The sequence below is a fragment of the Lineus longissimus genome, chromosome 3, assembly GCF_910592395.1.
Source record: "Lineus longissimus chromosome 3, tnLinLong1.2, whole genome shotgun sequence".
NCBI lineage: Eukaryota > Metazoa > Nemertea > Pilidiophora > Heteronemertea > Lineidae > Lineus > Lineus longissimus.
In genome coordinates, this window is record NC_088310.1 from 8,503,686 (window position 1) to 8,526,816 (window position 23,131).

At 40.5% G+C, this 23,131-nt stretch overlaps 3 protein-coding genes across 4 annotated transcripts in view; 2 read left to right on the forward strand and 1 right to left on the reverse strand.

Annotated features, from left to right (window-relative positions):
* LOC135484634 (mitochondrial amidoxime reducing component 2-like) overlaps nucleotides 1–1,583 on the forward strand; it is a 4,072-nt gene extending 2,489 nt beyond the window's left edge. Inside the window, exon 7 of the mRNA XM_064766269.1 lies at nucleotides 488–1,583. Within this exon, the coding sequence (XP_064622339.1) occupies nucleotides 488–617 (130 nt within the window). The 3' untranslated portion in view covers nucleotides 618–1,583. The remainder of the gene's footprint in view (nucleotides 1–487) is intronic.
* LOC135485661 (mitochondrial amidoxime reducing component 2-like) overlaps nucleotides 1–10,360 on the reverse strand; it is a 26,519-nt gene extending 16,159 nt beyond the window's left edge. The window contains exons 1-2 of one of the 2 annotated variants that reach the window (XM_064767986.1): nucleotides 10,318–10,360; nucleotides 4,404–4,480 (exon numbers count right to left, since the gene is read on the reverse strand). The gene's annotated coding sequence lies outside the window, so the exon portion shown is untranslated. Of the gene's footprint in view, nucleotides 1–4,403; nucleotides 4,481–10,317 lie in introns of those variants that run through there. The other variant, XM_064767985.1, reaches the window with a different exon arrangement.
* On the forward strand, nucleotides 2,706–22,878 carry LOC135485659 (sodium/mannose cotransporter SLC5A10-like). Its single transcript, XM_064767982.1, has 15 exons — nucleotides 2,706–2,877; nucleotides 4,411–4,482; nucleotides 6,488–6,592; nucleotides 7,088–7,147; nucleotides 8,275–8,379; nucleotides 9,606–9,711; nucleotides 11,869–11,949; nucleotides 13,344–13,552; nucleotides 14,279–14,414; nucleotides 14,613–14,720; nucleotides 15,304–15,454; nucleotides 15,736–15,904; nucleotides 16,271–16,486; nucleotides 16,854–17,079; nucleotides 17,703–22,878. Exons 1-15 carry the CDS (start codon nucleotides 2,797–2,799, stop codon nucleotides 17,996–17,998), a joined length of 2,121 nt encoding a protein of 706 aa, XP_064624052.1. The 5' UTR covers nucleotides 2,706–2,796; the 3' UTR covers nucleotides 17,999–22,878.
* Nucleotides 22,879–23,131: the final 253 nt, after the last annotated feature.

Genomic DNA, 23,131 nt, shown 5'->3' on the forward strand with positions numbered 1-23,131 from the left:
AAAAAAGCCTGATCTCATGCAGGATGACTGCGCGTGGATAGTCACGTATAAAGTGGTCATCGTATCGTGTCGGGTATGATATAGGTCGAGCCGACCGGAGTCATCTCACATTCCGTGAACGGAATATTTGCCACCGGGAGTATCACTCCTCTTCGGGTAGCCGATCTATCGCAGGTTACCTTCTCTCCCCAACGAACGCAGACCCCATCGACAACCTAGTTATGAACCACCGTCTTTACCCGCAAATCGGATGTTGCGTCTTCGTCACATACAAATATTGTTTTTGGATGCTGCTGGAAGGCTGAGACAGTCGACTATGATTGGTCCCTTCCTCGATGCTTTGTGTAAGGCGTGGGCCTTGTGAGCACTGATTAGGATCATCACCTGATGGAGACCCAGCGCTCGAACCCGGTCACTGCTCTACCCTTCTCCCATCATCAATGCGTTTCCGATGAATAACCAGGTCATAATCGCGATTCTCTTGCAGTTACCGAAGAAAGCCGGGTTGGGACGGGCCTGTGTTTGGTGTTCGCTTAGGACTCCGCCATCGAGGGAGCATAAAAGTTGGTGACAAGGTGTACGCAAGGAGGAAACTCTCTTATAGTTACGGCATATAACATTAATCTATACCTTAATTAGAAAAAGTCAACCTTAAGTTTAGTCTCTCTGAATAGTTTCGTGCTAAAAAAGAAAATTCTGCAGCACTCGGCACTATAATTGCTGAGCTCATCAGCAACGCGTGCGAGGGTAGGAGCATTACGTCTGACTGCAAAAAAATGGGAACATGTCACAGGATCGGGCCTTCACATGGAGATTGCCGATGGACTCAGCGTCCCGCGAACGAGACATGTTTGTTGCTTCGACCTACTACTCAATATCGATGCAAGAAAAATCTCCAGGATGTGTGCAAGCGGACTTTGGAAGGAGCGATCTAATCGAATCGCCGCAACGGCTCCCATATATAAAGGATTTCGTTTGAGATACGCATTACGCATTGGGGTACGAAAAGGTTGCTTTCTCTCCCCTATTCTGTTCATGCTGGCCATAGATTGGGTGATGAACAATACGACAAATGGTTGACCCTGACTTGTCATAACTGACCAATCAGGGAACGCCAAACCATTCAGAGATAGTCACGACCAGACCGAAAAATAACATTTCGGCTGTTATTTAAACTAGCATCTGTGACCAGGGCCTATTGTTCCGGCGATCCCCAAATTGCGACAACAATCCTGAAGCGAGCGTAACAACTGTATGTTATGAAAAAACGAGTTGACCCATCGTGCACCAACTAAACTTAAATATATGATATTTCCAATGCTTCCTATAGTTTTGTAAACGGTCCTTACATAAAAGCTACATGACAGGTATACTGCCGCAACCGAGTAAGCGTGTGACGGCTAGAGGATATTATATCCATCCATCCAGAAGGGAAATGATTAACTATATTTGAATTTTATAGTAAAATATTCCCCATGTCTTATAATTTTACCATAAAATTTGGGCAGGGGAGCGCGGGGCATCACCCGGCTTACATGTGCACGCTCTTTATCGAATGTTTGTAGGTGTAGGGCTCATATCAATTCATGCTTTTTGTATATGTATATATTTTTTGACGGTTGGAATGGTTTCCCTGAAGTAAACTCGCATACATATGCTGTTGTCGTCCAATAAGCATTAAAAAAATTGTAGCTCAAACTCTGTCGTTGTTTGGTAATTACAAGCAGTTGTAATTTCATCCCGGGGCAATTTGCATACAATCTACTGTCCGCCTCATCTGGTCGCGTGGCGGACGGAGTCGCCGGAGTCGGAATAAACCTTATTTCTTAATTTCTCGTCTGTAGTGTCGTGAGAATTACATTGGCCGGTTGCTGGACTGACGCCAAGGAAAAAAGGACGTGTCCCAGGTCGTGCATGGCATCAATACACTGACTCCGGATTGGACCGGCCTCGTCCTGTCGCTCAGCACAAGGAGATCCAATGACGCAATGGACTGCAGAGAGTCTTTGTTCATGCCGATCCACCGTCGTTGTGCGCCTATCCATGATCCATTGGGAAAGGAGGAGACTTTAGGACTGATATTCACCACCAATAAGTCGGCATGGACTCCCTTATTAAACATGCGCTAGGATGGAGTCATCTTGTTGACCCACTGAGATGGTGGGGGTGTGGTGGGGATGGTGGGGGTATTTTAGGACGTCGTGTGTTTGGTTGTGCTGGTTCAAACTCGCCCCAGTGCCGAAATAAAAAAAATTCAGACACTGGGCTTGAATAATTGCCGCCATCTTGGATGTCAGCATCCTGAGATTCAGGGATTTGATAATCCTACGTCATAAACTGTGTCGCCAGTTCAGACTGGTAATCTTATTCAGGTCAAATTAGTGCCACTTTCTCTCAGAAAACGTTGTATTTTATTTAAAAAAAACAAAATATGATCTTTATAGATAACATTTGACTCTTACTAGTGGATTTTGAAATGATTGTACGGAGAACTACAAACGCAGCGTTGGGCATTGCGGGCTTTGTGGTGACGCGATAGCCTCACAGCAATAAGAAATATTCTTTCCTAATCTACATCCGCGGTACTGCTTTTCAAGATGGTGGCAACAAACCAGTTCTAGAGGCATTGTAAGGAACAAAATCAGCGCCTCTAGTGTCAAGATTACGACCTACCAACCGCGTCATGGGATTTCCATACGTGGAAAAACGAGCAGCGTGTGTGGAGGCTGCCGATGATTCTCTGGAAATTTTTCTCTTCCATTCAGACTATTGGTCAATGTTACCATATTGTGTGAGATGGCTGATATGAAGCTTGCAGCGGGCGATATCGCCGCGATAGTCGTCTATTTCGCTGCTGTCTTAGGCGTCGGATTATATGTAAGTTCTGAAGAAATCGTGTTCCGAATCTTACTATGAAACGTGTGTAAACATGTACATTGAAACATTGTATCTGGGTATACTGTAACTTGAACGATGATAGTGCATTATGCATGCAAAGCAACAGTTACAGTGTGTGTGGGGGGAGGGGGTGGTTGGTAAAAGCTGGAATTTAGATGGTTAAAATTTACAATCCCCGATCGGAAATGACGTAGTTTGATCGCATTCAACTATAAATCCATTGAACAGTGGTGCTTCGTTAGTCAACCGATGACCTTTTTTTGGGGTTCGATCGGGGATTGTAAACTCGTTCCATTTAGATTCGGACTCTGTGTGGCAAACGCTAGACGTTGGGTTTTCATCCCCCCCCCACTGGATTTTAATTGATCGGGGATTGTAAATAACCCCCCCCACTGACAATGCATATACGAGACAATTCAAGGCACCATTTTTACAGTCCAAATCACATTTGACATCCTACCTGTTCGTGTCAGTGATGCGCGAGTTGCGTGCCAGTGACCCGCTTATCTCTGTTTCGCGTATATTACGCGCGACCTACTTACGACTTACGCGCAACCTACGCACCGGGTAGTACGTCATTGACGTGATTTACGGGATGTCATTTGTGATTTGGACTGCAGCTCACATGGTAAAGCTTGTCTTGTCATGTCTTGTCGGTTGTTCCTCATCCCTCGTCTCATCACGTCTTGTCTGTTGTTCCTGTCGGGCGTGCAGTAACCAAACAAGACAATTGATTGCTGGTCGCATGCAATGATTGCAGGTCGCAGCAACAAAAATTGCTTGTTTATTGGGCACAACTCGCAGCTTGGTTTTATTGTATGGTAATTATTGATACCGATTGTATGGTAATTAATTCTCATTACGAATGATTTCTCCCCAGAGTTCAACTAAGGGTTGACCATAGGTATCACCATTTTGGCTAACTTGAAATCTAAAACAAAGCAATTAAATCTCGTTCAAAACAAAGTGAATGGCTATTTCAAGGGTGGGAAGTTGTTCTTTGTTTTCTAGAGAACAGCCTCCCAGGTTTTAAATCAGCATTCACGTCATTATGAAGGAGTTCTAATTGATCTTGGATTTCAGGTTCCAGCCAGAATGATGGTACCTATTTTCATCCCTTAACAAACCATACAAAATGTAGGCCTACTCTTCTTACGGCGACTTGCAAACGTGCTTGATGGGTCTCAGGAATTGATGAATATTACCTATTGTCCTTTCCTTTTGATTAAATACTCACAGTTTTGAGACCAGTTCTGAATACACAACCGAAGCCTCCATATATACTGTGTAGACGCTTTAGCCGGTTGAAGGGTGCCTGCCCAATAGGCCTGTGTGAAACAGATGCACCACCCCACTGGCTAAATAGTGTCTATGCAGTATATTATGAGCACTGTTGTTTGACGCCATTGAACACTTTTCAAAAATGTATGAATGTAAACATTACATTTTTCTTAAGTTTTTTGCTTATGAGCATCCAGCTGTTTACAGCTAATTAACATTTGTACCTTTCAGTCTTTATGTCGTCCAAACCGTGGAACCGTCAGCGGTTATTTCCTAGCTGGCCGCTATATGATATGGCTACCTGTAAGTATGAAATATTAGCAAGATAAAGTTGAGGGATTACTTGACGAGAACCTAAACAAATTGTCGCTCACTATTTGTTTCTGCTATGATTACTATCAATACCTTAACAATGATTAGTTCCCCCTAAATGATTTGATTGGTCCCACTTTCTATAGTATAGTATCCACAGTCTCAGTGTGATGAAAAGTTTTCAAGATACCACCTCTATGGTGTCAAGCTTAATTGAAAGGGAGAGTTACGTTCCAATTGGGATGCATGAATGAACCTTGGTTACAGGGTCTGGTTTCAATAATAACAGTTATGATACAATCTTGACTTTGCTTTTCATTTTTGGCTCACCGTAGGGGAGTCTATACAATACCGCAGTGTCCGTCGTCCGTCGTCGTCGTCGTCGTCGTCGTCGTCGTCGTCGTCGTCCGTCGTATCCTAGTTCAAAAACAGTGGCACGTTTCTTGACCGCTAGGCCTATGAACTTAAAACTTTGTACACATGACCCCCTAGGTCAGATGACCTGTGACACTAAATTTCTGTCCGATCTGATTCTCTACTTGGCCACCAGGGGGCCAAATGTGGATATCTAAAAAGTGTGATATCTCGTTTATTAGTGACTTGTTTTCGATGAAACTTTTGTTGTAGGTACTCATAGCAGATATACATCTTATATCATACGGGTTTTTAATTTGACCTACTTTTCAAGGTCACAGAGGTCATATGGCGTAAATTGGCCGTTAGAGTGTAAACTATGGCACGTTTCTTAACCACTAAAGTTATGAACTTGAAACTTGGTACATATAACCCCCTATATCACATAGCCTCTGGTGCTGAATTTCAGTTTGATCTGATTCTCAACTTTGCCACCAGGGGGCCAAAAGTGGAAATCTAAAAAGTGTGATATCTCGCTTATAAGTGACTTGTTTTCGATAACATTTTTATGGTACGTACCCTTAGGAAGAATACATCACATATCTTAGGGGTTGTCAATTTGACCTACTTTTCAAGGTCACAGAGGTCATATGGCGTAAATTGGCCGTTAGAGTGTAAACTATGGCACGTTTCTTAACCACTAAAGCTATGAACTTGAAACTTGGTACATATAACCCCCTGTATCACATAGCCTCTGGTGCTGAATTTCAGTTTGATCTGATTCTCAACTTTGCCACCAGGGGGCCTAAAGTGGAAATCTAAAAAGTGTGATATCTCGCTTATAAGTGACTTGTTTTCGATAAAATTTTTATGGTAGGTACCCTTAGGAAGAATACATCACATATCTTACGGGTTTTCAATTTGACCTACTTTTCAAGGTCACAGAGGTCATATGGCGTAAATTGGCCGTTAGAGTGTAAACTATGGCACGTTTCTTAACCAGTAAAGCTATGAACTTGAAACTTGGTGCATATAACCCCCTACATCAGATAACCTCTGATGCCAAATTTTGGCTCGATCTGATTCTTAATTCGGCCACCAGGGGGCCATAATGGAAAAAGTAAGAAGTGCAATATCTTGCTTATTTTTAGTGATTCGTTTTCTATAACATTTTTATGGTAGGTTCTCCTAGCAAGGATACATCACATATCATATGAGTTTTTGATCTGACCTGCTTTTCAAGGTCACAGAGGTCAAATGGCGTAAATTTGTCGTTTGATTGTAACTATAGCACGTTTCTTAACCACTAAAGCTTTGAACTTGAAATTTGATACACATGACTCCCTACGTCATGTAACCTCGGACACCGAATTTCGATCTGATCTGGTACTCAACTCGGCCACCAGGAGGCCAAAACTAAAATAGGTAAAAAGTGCAATATCTCGTTTATTATTGACTTGTTTTTGATGATATTCTTATGGTACTTACTCCAAGCAACGATACATCACATGTCATACCGACTTTGGTTTGACCTATATACTATACATGTATAATGTGTCTTAATCTGGATGAATTACAAAGCACCAAATATCTATACGGTGAGCACAATGGCCCCTGGCCGTTTCATTATCTTGTACTTTAGGTTGGCGCTTCACTGTTTGCCAGTAACATTGGAAGTGAACATTTCGTTGGCCTCGCTGGGTCAGGGGCTGCCTCAGGAATCGCTGTTGGAGCATTTGAGTTCAATGTAAGTAGATGAAATTGTATAGAAAATTGGCGCTGTCGGGTGTCATGGAGATCAGAGGGTAGAATTGCCAACTGTCTACCAAGCCTTTCCCGCTCTGGACGAAATTAAATTGACAATTTTAGGCTCGATCTTTGCACATGGGGGGGGGGGGGTTGTTTAATAGTCCTAGACAACAATGGACCGACATATATCATCAGCTAGCTTTTATTTTATGCCCATGGAAGGACTGGCTTCATTTTTCATTGAATGGTGCAGAACTTCTACATGTTTTCATACTAATTATAGTACAATAGAACCTCTCAATTAAGGACACCTTTGGGTCTGACAAGTGCTGTCCTAAGAGAGGTGTCCTAATTAGAGTGGTCAAATTGAATTGAAACGACCAATTTGGGACCAAAACCAGTGTCTTTAATAGAGAGGTTGTCCTTAATAAAGAGGTGTCCGCTAAGGGAGGTTCCAATGTAGTTTGTACATCAGCTCATCATTTCTTTTCAGGCATGTCTTCTCTGCCAGCTTCTGGGATGGGTGTTCCTTCCAACTTACATTGCCAGTGGGGTAAGTGCATGCTCTCTTATTGTGCATTTTGCAGAGATGTGACGTTTCCATTTTTGGAAGAAGAAAGGGAAATTCTGAAGACAGCACTTCCACATGAAAAAAAAAATTCTTTCTCAAAAGCACCGTCCATGATTTATCCAATCTCTTAGAACTGATAAAAGTAATTTTTCTGCAGGCTATTGATCCTATACACTTGATTGAGAATGCTGTTTGCGAGAAAGGGGTCAGGCCTTTAAATACAGTTTGAAAAGGTTCATTTTCTGGAGATTTTATGATAGCAATTTTTACAAATACGAAGAATACATTAATTTTTTTTCTCTCAGCGGTCTGTTTCTCATAAAAGACCAGCACAAAATGAGTTAATTTGGGTCGTTGACTTCGATTCCATGTGGTCCCCAGACAGACGGCACTTTCCATGCTGATCATGCATGTCCTGTAGTACATTGTGACGGCAATGAGGTTAAAAGTATCAATAACAAGATTTTTTTAACATGTAGTTGTTCTGATATTCTGCGAGATGAGATGCATCGTCGTCTCTGGGCGTTGTTGTAACCCTCACAGGCCTTTAACTCATCTATAACAATAAGCGTGTGTAATTCGGGTGGTTGTGCTCACAGAATAGAAGTCAAGTACTTGTCAATGACCTGTTGAACTGATAATGAATACAACGTCCACTGCACTTGTGTCACACCCAAGTAACATTTAATATAATGCAAGAATGTAACCAGGTATATTATTATTGGGGAGAAATGAGTGATGATGGAAGAACTAAAGATCAAGATATTCTGAAATAATTTACAAATTACATATTTGCCAAATCGTCAAAGATTTACACCATTATTAGATCAATACTTGATGTAACGTTAGAATTGCAATCCGAATATAGAATAAATGGTTGGAATATGACACAATCATGTTCTCCCACAGTTTGTGATTGATACAGCTTGGTATATCAGACCAGCCTCTGTAAAGCCTATTTTTTAAACCTTCTTGGGTCATCGGTGCATTTTAATAATTATCTGAATGGAAAGCATTCCAATTGCTACAGGGACTTTGTGACAATTATTTTTTTTCTGATATTGAGAGGACCCTCTGCAATACTAAACTGTGACTTTGTTTTTCTTCAGGTCTGCACCCTTCCAGAATATATGAAAAAGAGATTTGGGGGAGGCAGAATTCAGATATATCTAGCCTGTCTCTCCCTCATGTTGTATATATTCACCAAAATTTCTGTAAGTATGTCATTAATCTGGCCTTTCATGTTTTTGTGAATACTTTCCTTTTGTCAGTTGCAACGTCAATGTAATGTTTGTTGCAAACTTTGACGGCACATTTTCACGCACTTACAGGCCAGTAACATCACTTTCACCTCGCATTGGATGTCGCAAACCATGGTAGATTCAACGCAGCATGATGCATTGTTGTATCAATTATGATGTCAAACTTCAAACATGTGCCATCTCTGGTTGAATGAAAGTGTTCTTGCAGAAGGCATTGAAAGACTTAACATCCCAAGCAACAAGTTGGTACCAAACTATTTTCAGTGGCACTTTTACTTGTAAAGGAAAAAAATGGAAATGTTTTTTGCGATCTTTGCAAATCCAACATTTGGGGATACCATCCTGTGACATATGACCTATTCCACTAGTTTCATTAAATTCGAGTAGTACCTTGAACTCCACCGAAAACCCATGCTCTTCCAACCAGCCTAATTGCATGCCAAGAGTAGCTTGACAGTATTCTTCGAGATTGCATCTTGAATCTCAGTCATGTACATATGTGACCCGTCACAGCAAAACCAGGCGCATGTCGCACAGAAGATGAGCCAAAGTGACACCAGGAGATAATGGAAGAAATTGATGTGCTCATATTTCACAAAAGGCAGACAATAGAGAATTGATCAAACAGTCTCAACCTGCCAAGCTCAGAGCGACATGCGCCTGGTTTTGCTGTGACGGGTCACATATGATACATCATTATTATATGTAAATCACATAAGTATGTCAATGCTGTAATGACAAAGACATCAAAGTGTAGTGGAACCTCCCTTAGCGGACACCTCTCTATTAAGGACAACCTCTCTATTAAAGACTCTAGTTTTGGTACCGAATTGGTTGTTTCCATTCAGTTTGACCTCTCTAATCTGGACACCACTCTATTAAGGACAGCACTTCTCAGTCCCAAGGGTGTCCTTAATAGAGATGTTCTACTGTATATATATATATTTTATTAACGTGTCACCTTTTACAAAAAGCCAGCCTGCAAAGGCTTACGAGACACAATAATTCATAATTTGTAAACGGGAGCGCAACATGTCGACCACGGCAAAGGGAGGGGTGGTCCGACCATACACGACTTATTCTACTTAAGATTTAAGGCGGTTTATTTACGCATTTGGTAGATGAGTCGTATAATTATTGCTGCTTTTTAATGACAAATCTGACTTTTATATTTCCAGGTGAACATGTTTGCCGGTGCTCTGTTTATTCAGCAAGCCCTGGGATGGGATATCTATTTCTCTATTCTTCTTCTCCTCGCAATGACAGCTATATGCACCGTCACAGGCAAGTAATCTACAGTAGAACCTCCCCTTGTGGACACCTCTGCCAGGCGGACACCTCCGCATTACGGACATGTTCGCTCAGTCCCGAGTTTTTCTAAGTCACTTCCTTTAACCAAAACCTCTCTATTATACATGTAACAACCCAAGCATTTTTTTACTGCCAGTTCAGCAAGGTGGACAAGAAGGCCTGTCCAACGCCTCCTGCCAACTGTGGGGTTCGAACCGGGGTCTTCTAGACTGCTGGCTTAGAGAACCGAGCATCAGGACCACAGCAATGCCTTAATGGCTTTCAATGGCGTGTCAAGCTCCCTTTCAATCATTGTTGCTTGAACTACCTGAACCAATTATTGTGTTATGATACTCATACTGTGTCATTTGGATTGAGGGTTATCTGCACCTCGTTGACTGTGTTTACAATCCAAAATCCAATTTGATCTACTTGAATATTGAACTCAAAATTACATCAATAATACTTTGATTATCTACTTAAGTATTCACCTATGCCCCAGTTTGTCTTGAATAGTAGAGCGAGATTCTAACATGTCGTTGATAACCTTTAACCCTCAAGTAATGATTTAATAAAAATAAGGAATAAAGAAATACAAACCCGTTGGCTTCGAGGGTCGCAGCTAGTGAGGCTGATGATGGCTGAGGAGAGATAAAAGAGGAAAAAAACTCACCAAGGCAAAAATCCCATTACGAAAATGAAACTGGGGAATCCCCAACAAATCAATGCACAGAGTGTTAGTACTTATCACCGTATGAAAACAAATTTATGGTCTAGATTTCTGCCCTAGCTTACTATAGACTAAGGCTCATACACAGTCACTGTGTATACTGTGATAAAAAGGAAAATGTCAAAAAGCCTCTAAGATTTCCAATAGAAATACTTCATTCTCTCTCAAACTGAGTTATTCGCATCAACACTGGACATTGACATTGTGAGATTTTAGAATCAATGTTAGACCAGTCTGTTTATAATTCATTAGCTCATTTAAAACATAGGCCTCCTCTACAAAGGCTTACTGGAAAAAACGGTATGGTTCCGCCTTGATTTCAGCGGAATGTACCGTTGATTAGTGGGCGCCATTCATTATTCTTTTATCCAGTATCCGGTGTGCACGGTTTTTAAGTGGGAGTTTTGAACGGCCTGGTTGAAACCTAAGGCTGAAATAAGCTTACCAACAACACAGCAAACACCTATGTGCGTAAACCTGTTTCAGGTCAAGGTGTTCAAAAATGTACGAGCATGCATCGCCTCAATAGACATACCTCAATCTGACTTATTATGCAGACAGTTGACATCTGTTTTATGAAGGAAAACAAATTTAAATGTTGAAAATACTCCCTTCTAAGTCTTGTTATAGTCGTCCGATGAACATTCCAGATTATGATTATCTCATCTATTGATTTCTTTGACATATTTGACATCATACCAAGCATTGACGGGTATATGTCGACATTAAATCATCTTCATTGTAACAATTTATAAAGATAGTCACCTCGTTCATAATCACAAATCATAAACTTTAATACAAGTCGTGTATTTCAAAGAGTTTGATAACAGAACGTATACATCGTTAATGGCTCCACATAAAAACTTTCGATCTCCAGCCACAAAGGCTGTCAACGGGAAATAATAGTTTTTTCTTGGAAATAATAGTTTTTTTCAGGAATGACCTCTTGTCTGATCCCGACAACAGACCATTTTACTGGATGTCTCAACTGAACGAAATGATTAAGATTTAAGAACGATCTAAAGGAATGAGTTTATAAAAACTGGAGTAAATCTCCAGGGATGGAAAAATACCAAGCAGCCGGGCATAATAGTAGACCTTTTGCAGTCATAAAAGGGGTGGGATATCTTGTCTTCCTTTCTTCGTTTCCATGCCAGACACCATTTCATGCCCAGTTCAGTCATCAATGAATGCTCCCTATTTCGCTAAAAGCGGAACCATGTCGTTTTTTCCAGTAAGCCCTCCACAAAAGTGCAAAATGAAACGGCTAGGCTATGCGTCAATTATAAAGGGAGCTAAAAGTTTAAGGCTAGCTGCTCCCAAAAGTGTACCATCTAAAAGACGAATTTTTTGTCACTCGTGGTCTAATCCATCTTGCATAATTTTTTCGTGTGTGATTATTAATCTGCATTGTAATTCAGGTGGTCTTGCTGCTGTGATATACACCGATACCCTCCAAGCGTTTGTGATGGTGATTGGGGCCTCGGTCCTCGCAATCATGAGTAAGTATTACGAGGTTGAATTAAAAAGAAAGACAAACAATTAATGAATAAATGACACGGTTTTCAATTACATGACTTTACTTGTCACAACCTGTGTATCATAATTATGGTTTATTAGTGTCTGCCTTGTTTTGTTCACCTGGCTTTAAGAATGAAATGGACATTATGAGGGAAAAGTTTATGGTGAGAATGAGAAGCTCGCTCTTCGCTTAGTGACACCAATCAACACCAGGTGTCAGGACTTTTGGAGACTGACGAAACTGTTAAGAAATGGAAGTTTCTGGGGTCCATCTCACAGTAAACTTTTCCCTCAATATCATCAGAGACTCAACATGCTCAATGAAGTTTTTTGCGTATTTAAGAGGGGTAAAGTTCACCCCATTTAAGTTTTCTCATTCTTAATTCTGGTGTTGTGATGCCGGGGATATTCAATTCTGGAAGGAGATCGTAATTTATATTTAGCTCAATTGAACTTGCACTTAAAATTCTCCTCTTATCAGACGATTGAGTCCAGTATTCAAATTTTGGCACCCACCTAACAGTGTGGCTGGCACGTGCATGTAATCAAATAACCTCTCCACTAATCATTGGAAGAATTGACAAGTAGCTGTCCTTAAAGTAAAGTTCACCCCATTTAAGTTTTCTCATTCTTAATTCTGGTGTTGTGATCCCGGGGATATTCAATTCTGGAAGGAGATCGTAATTTATATTTAGCTCAATTGAACCTGCACTTAAAATTCTCCTCTTATCAGACGATTGAGTCCAGTATTCAAATTTTGGCACCCACCTAACAGTGTGGCTGGCACGTGCATGTAATCAAATAACCTCTCCACTAATCATTGGAAGAATTGACAAGTAGCTGTCCTTAAATTGTTTAGTTTCTGATCGATTTAAAATCTAGAGATAAGGAGGTTATTGTAAACTGTAAAGTTTTTGCGATCCCAATTTACATGAATGCACCAAAAGTGTGGAAATCGCACCTATAATGCATTAACGATTACACTTTGGCAGTGAATGTGAAATTCATCGCCAAGTGAAAATGAGCAAATCGTCAAATTTTAACGTTACGAATGTATAAGAAATCTTGGATCAATACAACAGATCTGGTAGTCTACTTTTCTGTTAGGGTGTATATTGTAAATGGATCCAACTGGCCTTATTTTGTCATCATATGGTTTTGGACCACTTGCTTGAGTTGATGAGTGGTGGATTCATCATTGCTTTGACTCAGTACCGAGTTAGTGGCTGTGCATTACCAGTGCAAGATGTCCTAGCAACAAGTCTTAAAACATGTCTTTTTGAATGAAGTATTTTCCAAGTGCATTTCATAATCAAAGATCACAAACACCTCTCCGTCACCTGCAGTATGCTTGTTACATCTCGCATTATTTCAGGTTTTATAAGAGTTGGTGGATATCAAGGATTAAAAGAACAATACCCCAATGCCATTGCAAACTCGACTCAATACAGCAACTCCACTTGTGGTTATCCAAATCCCAAAGCCTTTCAGATGTTACGAGACCCTTGGGATAAAGATATGCCGTGGCCAGGGTTTCTGCTCGGGCAGACGCCAGCTTCTATCTGGTATTGGTGCGCTGACCAGGTAGGTTTTGTTCCTCTGCCGTGAAGGAGACCCAGGGAATTTCAATTTTGACTTGTTAATGCCATTGTGAAATAATTGAGAAAAAAATGGTAGTGGATATTAATATAGGTACAGGTACTTAAATCTTTGCATTTTTTCGTGATTACAAATAATCACAAAAATATATTGCAGCAAAAGGAAAATCTAATTGAAAATTACTGTTACAAGTTTTTCAAAACACTTGAGTTAAAAGTACCGGTACACCATAGTTGCAGTTTCATAAAACCACAAGATGTAATGGGTGCATATGTCTTGGTTTAAAGTATGTTCTGAGGCTGCTGTTTACATTGTAGTGCCATTAACTTGTTAATGAGCTGGGATACAGTCATCAAAAGCAGATGTAGGCCAATTGCATTGGCAGCTGCTCATAATTAAGACAACAGTGTGCTCTTTGATTGTTCTTACTTTGGACCTTAAGTATCTCGAGACGTCACAAGATCATAAAGAGGGACGTCGTTCGAAATTACTAGTGGTTGAGGAAAGAGAAATGCAGCTGATACATAATGCCGTAGTGCAGTTATGATGCATACAAATTTGTTGAAACTTGGCATTCATGGTATTTTGTATCTGTCAACACACTTGAAATGGTGCAACTTATTACGTATTTACAGAATTGGAAATTTTCAAATTCAATTCACGAATTGTAACGAACGACGTAGGTCTTTAATCAATTCTGTTTGTTTGCAGTTGATGGTGCAGAGGGCGTTGGCAGCAAAGAGTCTCTCCCATGCTCAAGGCGGAACAATCCTGACGGGCTTCCTGAAACTTCTCCCGCTATTTGTGATTGTCATGCCGGGGATGATCAGTCGTGTTTTGTTCCCAGGTGAGAGCAGTCGATTGGAATACGCTAGTTTTTGTCCTAAATTAGTAGTTTCCATTTAATTTTACCTCTCTAATCAGGACAGCTCTCAATTAAGGACATCACTTGTCAGTCCTGAGGGTGACTGATGGAGAGGTTCTACTGTATACATGTACACTTATATAAAATATTTAATCACGTTTAAATCCTTGATCTTTACAGATGAGGTTGGGTGTACAGACCCAGATGAGTGTTTTCGTATCTGTCAGAGCAGGTCCGGTTGTTCCAATATTGCCTATCCAAAACTAGTCCTCGGTGTCATGCCAATTGGTAAGTACGTTGCCGCCATGCCATGCCATGCCATGCCATATTAACGCCAAGCCATGTTGTTCTTATTTTGAAGTTTTTTTTCTGAAGTCGCATTCAACATGTGAAGGCCTTCTTCTTCATTGCGTTTAATGAACTACGATTTACTTTCATTTACAACAGAACAAGGCCTCTGTCTCTTATAAACCTAGCTGTCGTCTCTTGTACCTCCCTTGAAACCCAAAGGTACTTCCGTTGCCAAGATCGTCAGACTGGGCAGTAGTTAGGCTTTTGGCACAGCAATGCTCTGTGAGTAAACTGTAGCCAATCTGCTGCCTGCTGTAATATTCTTCAAGGGTTGGTGTGACGATGTCCGAGTCAGCATCCAAAGCTTGAGGGTCAAAATGACATTTATACACTCGGTTGGAGTGAGGCATCTGCTTAGACAAAGAGACCTGCCCAGAGTCCAATATCAAGTCAGATCAAATCAGAGACCTCTCGCTAGTCAGAGATCCAAGCCACTACTCTACCAAGGCACTGGCTGATGTCACTGTAATGTTCCATTACTGTAATGTTCATTACTGTAATGTCAGAAATCTATTTTTAGGTCTTCGCGGTGTGATGCTGGCTGTCATGCTCGCTGCCCTAATGAGTGATCTGACCTCCATTTTCAACAGTGCTAGTACTCTCTTTACCATGGACATCTACAGGAAGATTCGGCAGAAAGCCAAGACAAAAGAGTTGATGATAGTTGGAAGGTAATACAGTCAAATCTCTCTATTAGGGATACCTTTCGGGAACTTGGCAAGTGCTCTCCAGAGAGTGAGGTGTCCTGGTTAGAAGTCCATGTATGGAAACAGCCAATTTGGGACCAAAACTAGGAGGTGTCCGCTGAGGGGGGTTCCACTGTATTTAAAGTAACAATAGTGGTGAAATGAAAAGCAGCCTCTACACTGTCTGCATAGCAATCATTGCAGAATCAAAACACCTCTAATCAACTTAATATAAATCAACATCAATATTTCTTTCATGTTTTCAGGGCATTTGTCGTTGTAATGGTCATCATTGGTATTGTGTGGATTCCTGTCATCCAAAAGTTCCAAGGGGGCCAGCTCTTCATTTACATCCAGGTGCTTAGTGCTCACTGGGCACCACCAATCGCTGCTGTTTACCTCGTTGCCATTCTGTGGAAGCGGGGAAATGAAAAGGTAACTTTGGGGTTCGTGTTGTTTGCATCCAGCCAAAGGGATGATGGTCAGGACATTTTGTATTTCAATGGGGGCCCCTGTTTGATGACGTGGATCTATGGCTTGGGCACCTAATGGTTTGGTGTAAAGACGTAGCTCTACGTCATTGGGCACCTAATGCTTTGGTGTAAAGATGTAGTTCTACGTCATTGGGCACCCAAGTTGTTAAAAGCTTACTCATTGTCTATTATGTTATGGTGAGGAACATGAGAGACAGCTTACTTTTAAAATTTGGAACTTATCAAAAAAGATATCCACTCTTCTTCCTAAGAAGTGCCCGCTGTGATTCATTATAACAATAATGATAATCGGTTCTTCTAATTTCAGGGTGCGTTTTCTGGGTTGATGGTTGGTGCCATTACAGGCCTTATACGAATGATCCTCGATTTTGTGTATGTTGATCCAGAGTGTGGCATGCCAGACGATCGGCCGTCGATAATCAAAAACTTCCATTATATGTATTTTGCTACATTCTTATTTTGGCTCTCTGGAGCTGTTATGGTTGTGGTGAGCTATTTAACCCAGCCACCTACTAAAGAAATGGTAAGTTTTATCAGTAGCCCTCATGTTAGCCCTAGACATTACATCGCCAATACAAGGCCATTGATCTTTTTATTCAAGGTAATAGGCTGGAGAGTCTGGAAAGGACAATCTGGCTGAAGCTTTTACCTTATAACGTTGATACGCTGAGCATTGAATTTAGTAGTGCCAGCAAAAAACTTCCTTTGAAAATGTTTTGAAGCAGATATAAACGCTCTTGCCCAGAGCAGAGTACAGCTTGGAAAGGTCTCGCCAGATCTCAAGAGTCCAAAAATGATTGTACCGGTACATGTAAATACCTCATTGAGAACCTAAATTCTCTGGGAGCTTGCTGAAGCCTTATTTTTAAAGATTTTTAATACATTTTCAGCTTTGTCGAACAACATTCTGGACGCGATTTGAAAAAACGCCGGAGGAAGAAAAGGAAACTGGGGATCAGGAAGTGAAAACTATATGTGAAGATAGCGACTTGATGGATCCCCCCAAACACGATGAGGAGAATGGTGGGCCAAGATGTGACAAAAACGGTCGGGTTAAATCGGATGCTGATCTATCCGCATCAAAAGATAATAAGCATGAGTCTCTTGAATTAATTGGTAAGTAAGCTTTGAGAAAAAATTGTGCTGTCATGTGTCATTAGCTGGGGGGAATGGAGGAAGACCTCATTTGTGACATCCACAGATCTGTGTTCTGTCATTTAGATGATAGGACTGCTGGGGAAAAGTTGGCCTTTTTATCCAATTAGTCATGCTACTGATAGAAAATAGATTTTTAACCACAATTTCTTTTTAACCACTTAATGCCGTAAGACATGTATATACGCGAACTCTATCTAAACCGCTCTGCCGTAAGACGTATATATACATCAGCTGTCAACAGGTTTGTTCCATGTAAAATCCTGTACTCAAACCCCTATCTAAACAATCGTGGGGAATCCCCAGTGTAAACTGAAACTTAGGAGGCTTCGTTCTTCACAAAAACACCAGCTGGCAGCACTTGATCGATGGCCGCTGCAAAGTCAAACAAATGGCGTTTTCCTGAAATTAATTCTGGCAGAGCGGTAAGGTAAGACAAATTTTATTGCGGCAGCAAGTGGTTAAGGTGGTACACAGGAGGTTGCATGAAATATTGAAACATTGATTCAGAAAGAGTTTTCTGTCCACTTTTATACATCGATGGGTGTTTATGTTGTAATCTCATTCTGTGCATGTTGTTTCAGTTGTTAAAACGCCAGAGAAAAAACTGACAGTTCTTCGACGAGCATTCAACTGGTTTTGCGGCTTTGACGACACGGATGAAGGCCAGAAGAGAAAAATGGAGCAGGAAGCTCATTTGAAAGGCATTCAAGGCCTAAAGCAGGATAAACGTGCCAAATGTGGACTTCAATTGATGCTGGCCACGATAGTGACCATAGCTGTGTTCCTATACGGGTTCTTCTCAGCTCCTTCAATGCCAGCAAGCTCTTATTATACACCTCCAACAAACTTTGATAATGCTAGTACATATGGACGCTGAAAATAAACACCTCAACAATAGTAACTTATCACCGGAGGCGTTGGGGTTTTTTTCTTAAAGGGGTACGCTGTTCGTAATTACTCGTGGCCCAGTTAAATAGAAATCCACTAATACACAATGCCGTAGTGCAGTTATTATGTGTACAAATTTGTTTAAACTTGGTATTCATAATATTTGTTTATCTGTCTACACAATGACAATGTTGAAATTTATATTTAGTATGTATTTCCGCAATTGGACGTTTTTAAATTCAATTACAAATTCAAAATCTTTAACGAACGGTGTAGGCCTTTAAGTTTCCCGAGCAATGCAATCATTCATTATTTATATTTAGTATATATTTCCGCAATTGGGAGGTTTTTAAATTCAATTACAAATTCAAAATCTTTTACGAACGACATAGGCCTTTAAGTTTCCCGAGCAATGCAATCATTCAGGATCTTGTTGGACTGCTTTTATAGGCTTAATCTGTGAAAAGGGCTTCGTCATATCGAATGTTGTGCCAGAATGAAATTGAAAATTAAAAAAGGACAATTGGTGTTTTTCGGCAATTTTTATATGCCGTCATAGTTCTGTGTATGGTAATTTAGGGGCATGTGCTATTCATTATGAAAATGGCTATTTAGGATTGGCTTTGAAATTGTAGGGAAGAGCGAGAGAACGTGAACATTTGGTTCAGGATGTTGTGGAGTCTTCAGAGTGGAGTTTTTGTGGAGTTTTCAGACTCCACGCAACATCCTTAACCACTGAATTACAACAATATGTAGTACTGGCTATTTATGTTTGCTCAATGCCAACGTTATATCAAACTATTTGTGTAATGTGTGGTCAATGCCAACATTATATCAAATTGTATGTGTAGTGTGTGGTCAGCCCCACATTATATCAAACTGGTTGCAAATGCTATCATTGTATTTGTGTAATGTTGGTCAACCCTAACATTATATCAAACTGGTTACAAATGCTATCATTGTATTTGTGTAATGTTGGTCAACCCCATCATTATATCAAACTGGTTACAAATGCTATCATTGTATTTGTGTAATGTTGGTCAACCCTAACATTATATCAAACTGGTTACAAATGCTATCATTGTATTTGTGTAATGTTGGTCAACCCTAACATTATATCAAACTGGTTACAAATGCTATCATTGTATTTGTGTAATGTTGGTCAACCCCAACATTATATCAAACTGGTTACAAATGCTATCATTGTATTTGTGTAATGTTGGTCAACCCTAACATTATATCAAACTGGTTACAAATGCTATCATTGTATTTGTGTAATGTTGGTCAACCCCAACATTATATCAAACTGGTTACAAATGCTATCATGTGTGATGTATTGTGTTGTGCGATACTGACAGTATAACTGCCAATCCCAAGAATCAGTCTGTTGTCTTTTTCTTTTTAAGAAGAGTATGGTTTTTGCTATTTTATTGGTAATCAAACTTGAGAAGTTGTTAAATTTGTATTTGCTTTTTGTAAGCACTTTGTTTTCATTCCAATATTATGTTCCTATATCATTATCATTCCTATATACATTTATTTTATTTCAGTACATAATGTTACTTGTGCAAAGTTTGGGTCTTGGAGAATCTACTTCAAGCTCAGGAGGGAGGGATGGTGAAGGAACCAGATTTTGTATGGTGAACGTGGCTTTCATAGTCATTTTGTAGTATTTAATATGATGATGATATAATGAAGAATATCAATTTGAATATATCTTTAATTTTGCATTTAGAAGTATACACCAAACAGAACACACCACTCATAACCAAGAGATTCTGGGTCCAACTGTCGACTGGGCAGCTAAACTTCGAACAGGAATCACCAGGGTCTTTCACTCGACACGCGATTCTTAGCTTGTGCGATCTCAATTGCCAGTTGCAGCTCTATGCAATTGAATCATTTTCTAGGATCTATTGAGATGCAGTGCACGACCAAATCATTTTTAAATTGGGTAATGTCATAAATGAAATGGTTTACTCGCTTCAGTTGCAGTTTTGTAATAATGTTTACAAAGAGTTTGAAGAAATTGAGCCAGAAATCAGATTTAGAGTCGGGGCTTGGTTGGTCAAAACAAGTTTTGTGTCTAACCACTGGTGTTAACTTACCTTGGCCTTACCTCTTTCAGTTAAGCCTTCAGATTTAATGCCAAGTTAAGTAAATGCCAGCGTTAGTAACAACACTAAGTAAATGCCAGCATTAGTAACAACACTTGTATTGAACAACCAGGCCCTGGATGTTAGTTGCTTGTGTAGATACTGCGAACCGGGAATGTTTACAAAGCCAAACGTTTGTGAATTTACTCTTTTCCATTTGCAAGGGAATTAATTCCATGTTTGCTGCCAATATTCGATAATAAGTGCAAGTGTACAATGCAATGCTGCCAAAATTCAATAGTTCGTGCGAGTGTACAATGTAATGCTGCCAAAATTCAATAGTTAGTGCGAGTTTAAAGGGGGACTCTAGGCAGGAGCAGCGGGGTTGAATTGGCCATCTTCGGGTGACTAATGTCCACAGTAACGGCACTGGGTCATGTTAGATTCAGCGCTAATATATTCATTCTACAAGTGTGAATAGTTTTGACATACTGTGAGATGGGAGAGACCCCTATTGGCGACATTGGGTAACTTTATCTTGCCTACCTAGCAGCTGCCTGTAGTGGCCCTTTAAAAGTGAATTTCGCATGACCAACACATTAGGCGACTTTCAGAATTTCATCACCCACAAAAACGTATCATCTCATTACCTGTTCAAAAACTCCCGTGCGGATGAAAGATCAGTTAGCTAGATTTTATCTGCTGAAAACAATATTCTGGAACATTACCCAGGTTACTGTGCTCTTTTTGTTAATACCTGTGTATACAATCATAGTTATATGAAGATCATGATCTTTTATATGTGTGTAGATACATTTTTGATTATCTATTTTTGTAGCAAAGTATAGATAATTAAGTTATTGAATGGTAATGTTCAGTTAGGTCTTGTTGGCATAATGAAATGTGCTGTAAGTCCAACTAATGTGCGCGTTATCTGTTTTGTGAGATTGAACATATCAGTTAGATTGACTCTTCTTTGAATCCAAGGTTGGTCTAACCTCGATTTGCTAAAAAAAAAGTTTCTAAAGTACTTTTACAAAAACTAACCGTGTTTTTGGCTGCGACGTGGTCTTTCCATTCAAGAAAAGTCTGATTTGTTAGGCGTGGCACAATTTTGTAAAGTTATTTATGAGGAGGTGATAACACTTGTACTACCACTACTGTGTAGTCTATCAGTATATCATAATCTGGTGCTTGTTAGTTTTTGTGTTGCGGTGTGGCCTATCATAGTTTATCAGTACACTGTGTCACTTATACTTGTCAGCTGGTGCTCTGCTGTATGGAGTATCAGTACATCATGTCACTTGTACTTGACAGCTGGTGTGCTGCTGTATGGAGTATCAGTACATCATGTCACTGGTACTTGATAGCTGGTGTGCTGCTGTATGGAGTATCAGTACATCATGTCACTTGTACTTGACAGCTGGTGTGCTGCTGTATGGAGTATCAGTACATCATGTCACTTGTACTTGTCAGCTGGTGAGCTGCTGTATGGAGTATCAGTACATCATGTCACTGGTACTTGATAGCTGGTGTGCTGCTGTATGGAGTATCAGTACATCATGTCACTTGTACTTGTCAGCTGGTGCGCTGCTGTATGGAGTATCAGTACATCATGTCACTGGTACTTGACAGCTGGTGTGCTGCTGTATAGAGTATCAGTACATCATGTCACTTGTACTTGTCAGCTGGTGTGCTGCTGTATGGAGTATCAGTACATCATGTCACTTGTACGTGACAGCTGGTGTGCTGCTGTATGGAGTATCAGTACATCATGTCACTTGTACTTGTCAGCTGGTGAGCTGCTGTATGGAGTATCAGTACATCATGTCACTTGTACTTGTCAGCTGGTGTGCTGCTGTATGGAGTATCAGTACATCATGTCACTTGTACTTGTCAGCTGGTGTGCTGCTGTATGGAGTATCAGTACATCATGTCACTTGTACTTGTCAGCTGGTGTGCTGCTGTATGGAGTATCAGTACATCATGTCACTTGTACTTGTCAGCTGGTGCGCTGCTGTGAGGAGTATCAGTACATCATGCCACTGGTACTTGACAGCTGGTGTGCTGCTGTATGGAGTATCAGTACATCATGTCACTGGTACTTGACAGCTGGTGTGCTGCTGTATGGAGTATCAGTACATCATGTCACTGGTACTTGACAGCTGGTGTGCTGCTGTATGGAGTATCAGTACATCATGTCACTTGTACTTGTCAGCTGGTGTGCTGCTGTATGGAGTATCAGTACATCATGTCACTGGTACTTGACAGCTGGTGTGCTGCTGTATGGAGTATCAGTACATCATGTCACTGGTACTTGACAGCTGGTGTGCTGCTGTGTGGAGTATCCGTACATCATGTCACTTGTACTTGACAGCTGGTGTGCTGCTGTGTGGAGTATCAGTACATCATGTCACTTGTACTTGTTAGCTGGTGTGCTGCTGTGTCGAATATTGGTATACTGTGTCACTTGTACTTGTTAGCTGGTGCACTGGCTGTTTTTAAGAACTCACAATTTCTACCTCTGCCACAGGATCTTGGTGGGTTGAGAGATTAAGAATTCCCTAGGATGCCACACGACAAAATAGCCAGTTGAGATGCATTGAGCAACAATGGGTTTTGTTGTATGACGTTACTGGTAGGTGTGGAGAGACACAAGAAGAGTTTGATTTCTTCCAAGGAGAAGTATGTAAATGTTTGTCACCAAATAATGTAGATGATCTCAGTAATAAAACATTACCTTGGTGAAATCAATGGTCGTCTGTCATTTTCCAGCTGTAAAGTATTGCACCCTAGATTTAGTGTTGAAACCATTTTCCTCGCTGTGGACTCCTTTTGAAATGACATTCCCTTTGGTGAATTTTTTGCTTACCGCAGGCCTGTTCCTTACTCCTGCAATGACACCCAATGCAGGCCAATTGCAGACTGCTGGAAGGCCCCCCCCCCCCAATCACCTAAATGTATCCACTTTGGTGTAACCTCTGGTGACTTATAATGGACAATCATCCTTATCATTGCTGTGTCCG

Excerpts from the sequence above, each read along its gene's own strand:
- LOC135485659 (XM_064767982.1), top strand. The coding sequence starts at position 2,797 with ATGGCTGATATGAAGCTTGCAGCGGGCGATATCGCCGCGATAGTCGTC. Across the intron at positions 7,148-8,274 it reads CAACTTACATTGCCAGTGGG|GTCTGCACCCTTCCAGAATA; the intron begins GTAAGTGCATGC and ends GTTTTTCTTCAG. Across the intron at positions 14,415-14,612 it reads CAGTCGTGTTTTGTTCCCAG|ATGAGGTTGGGTGTACAGAC; the intron begins GTGAGAGCAGTC and ends TGATCTTTACAG.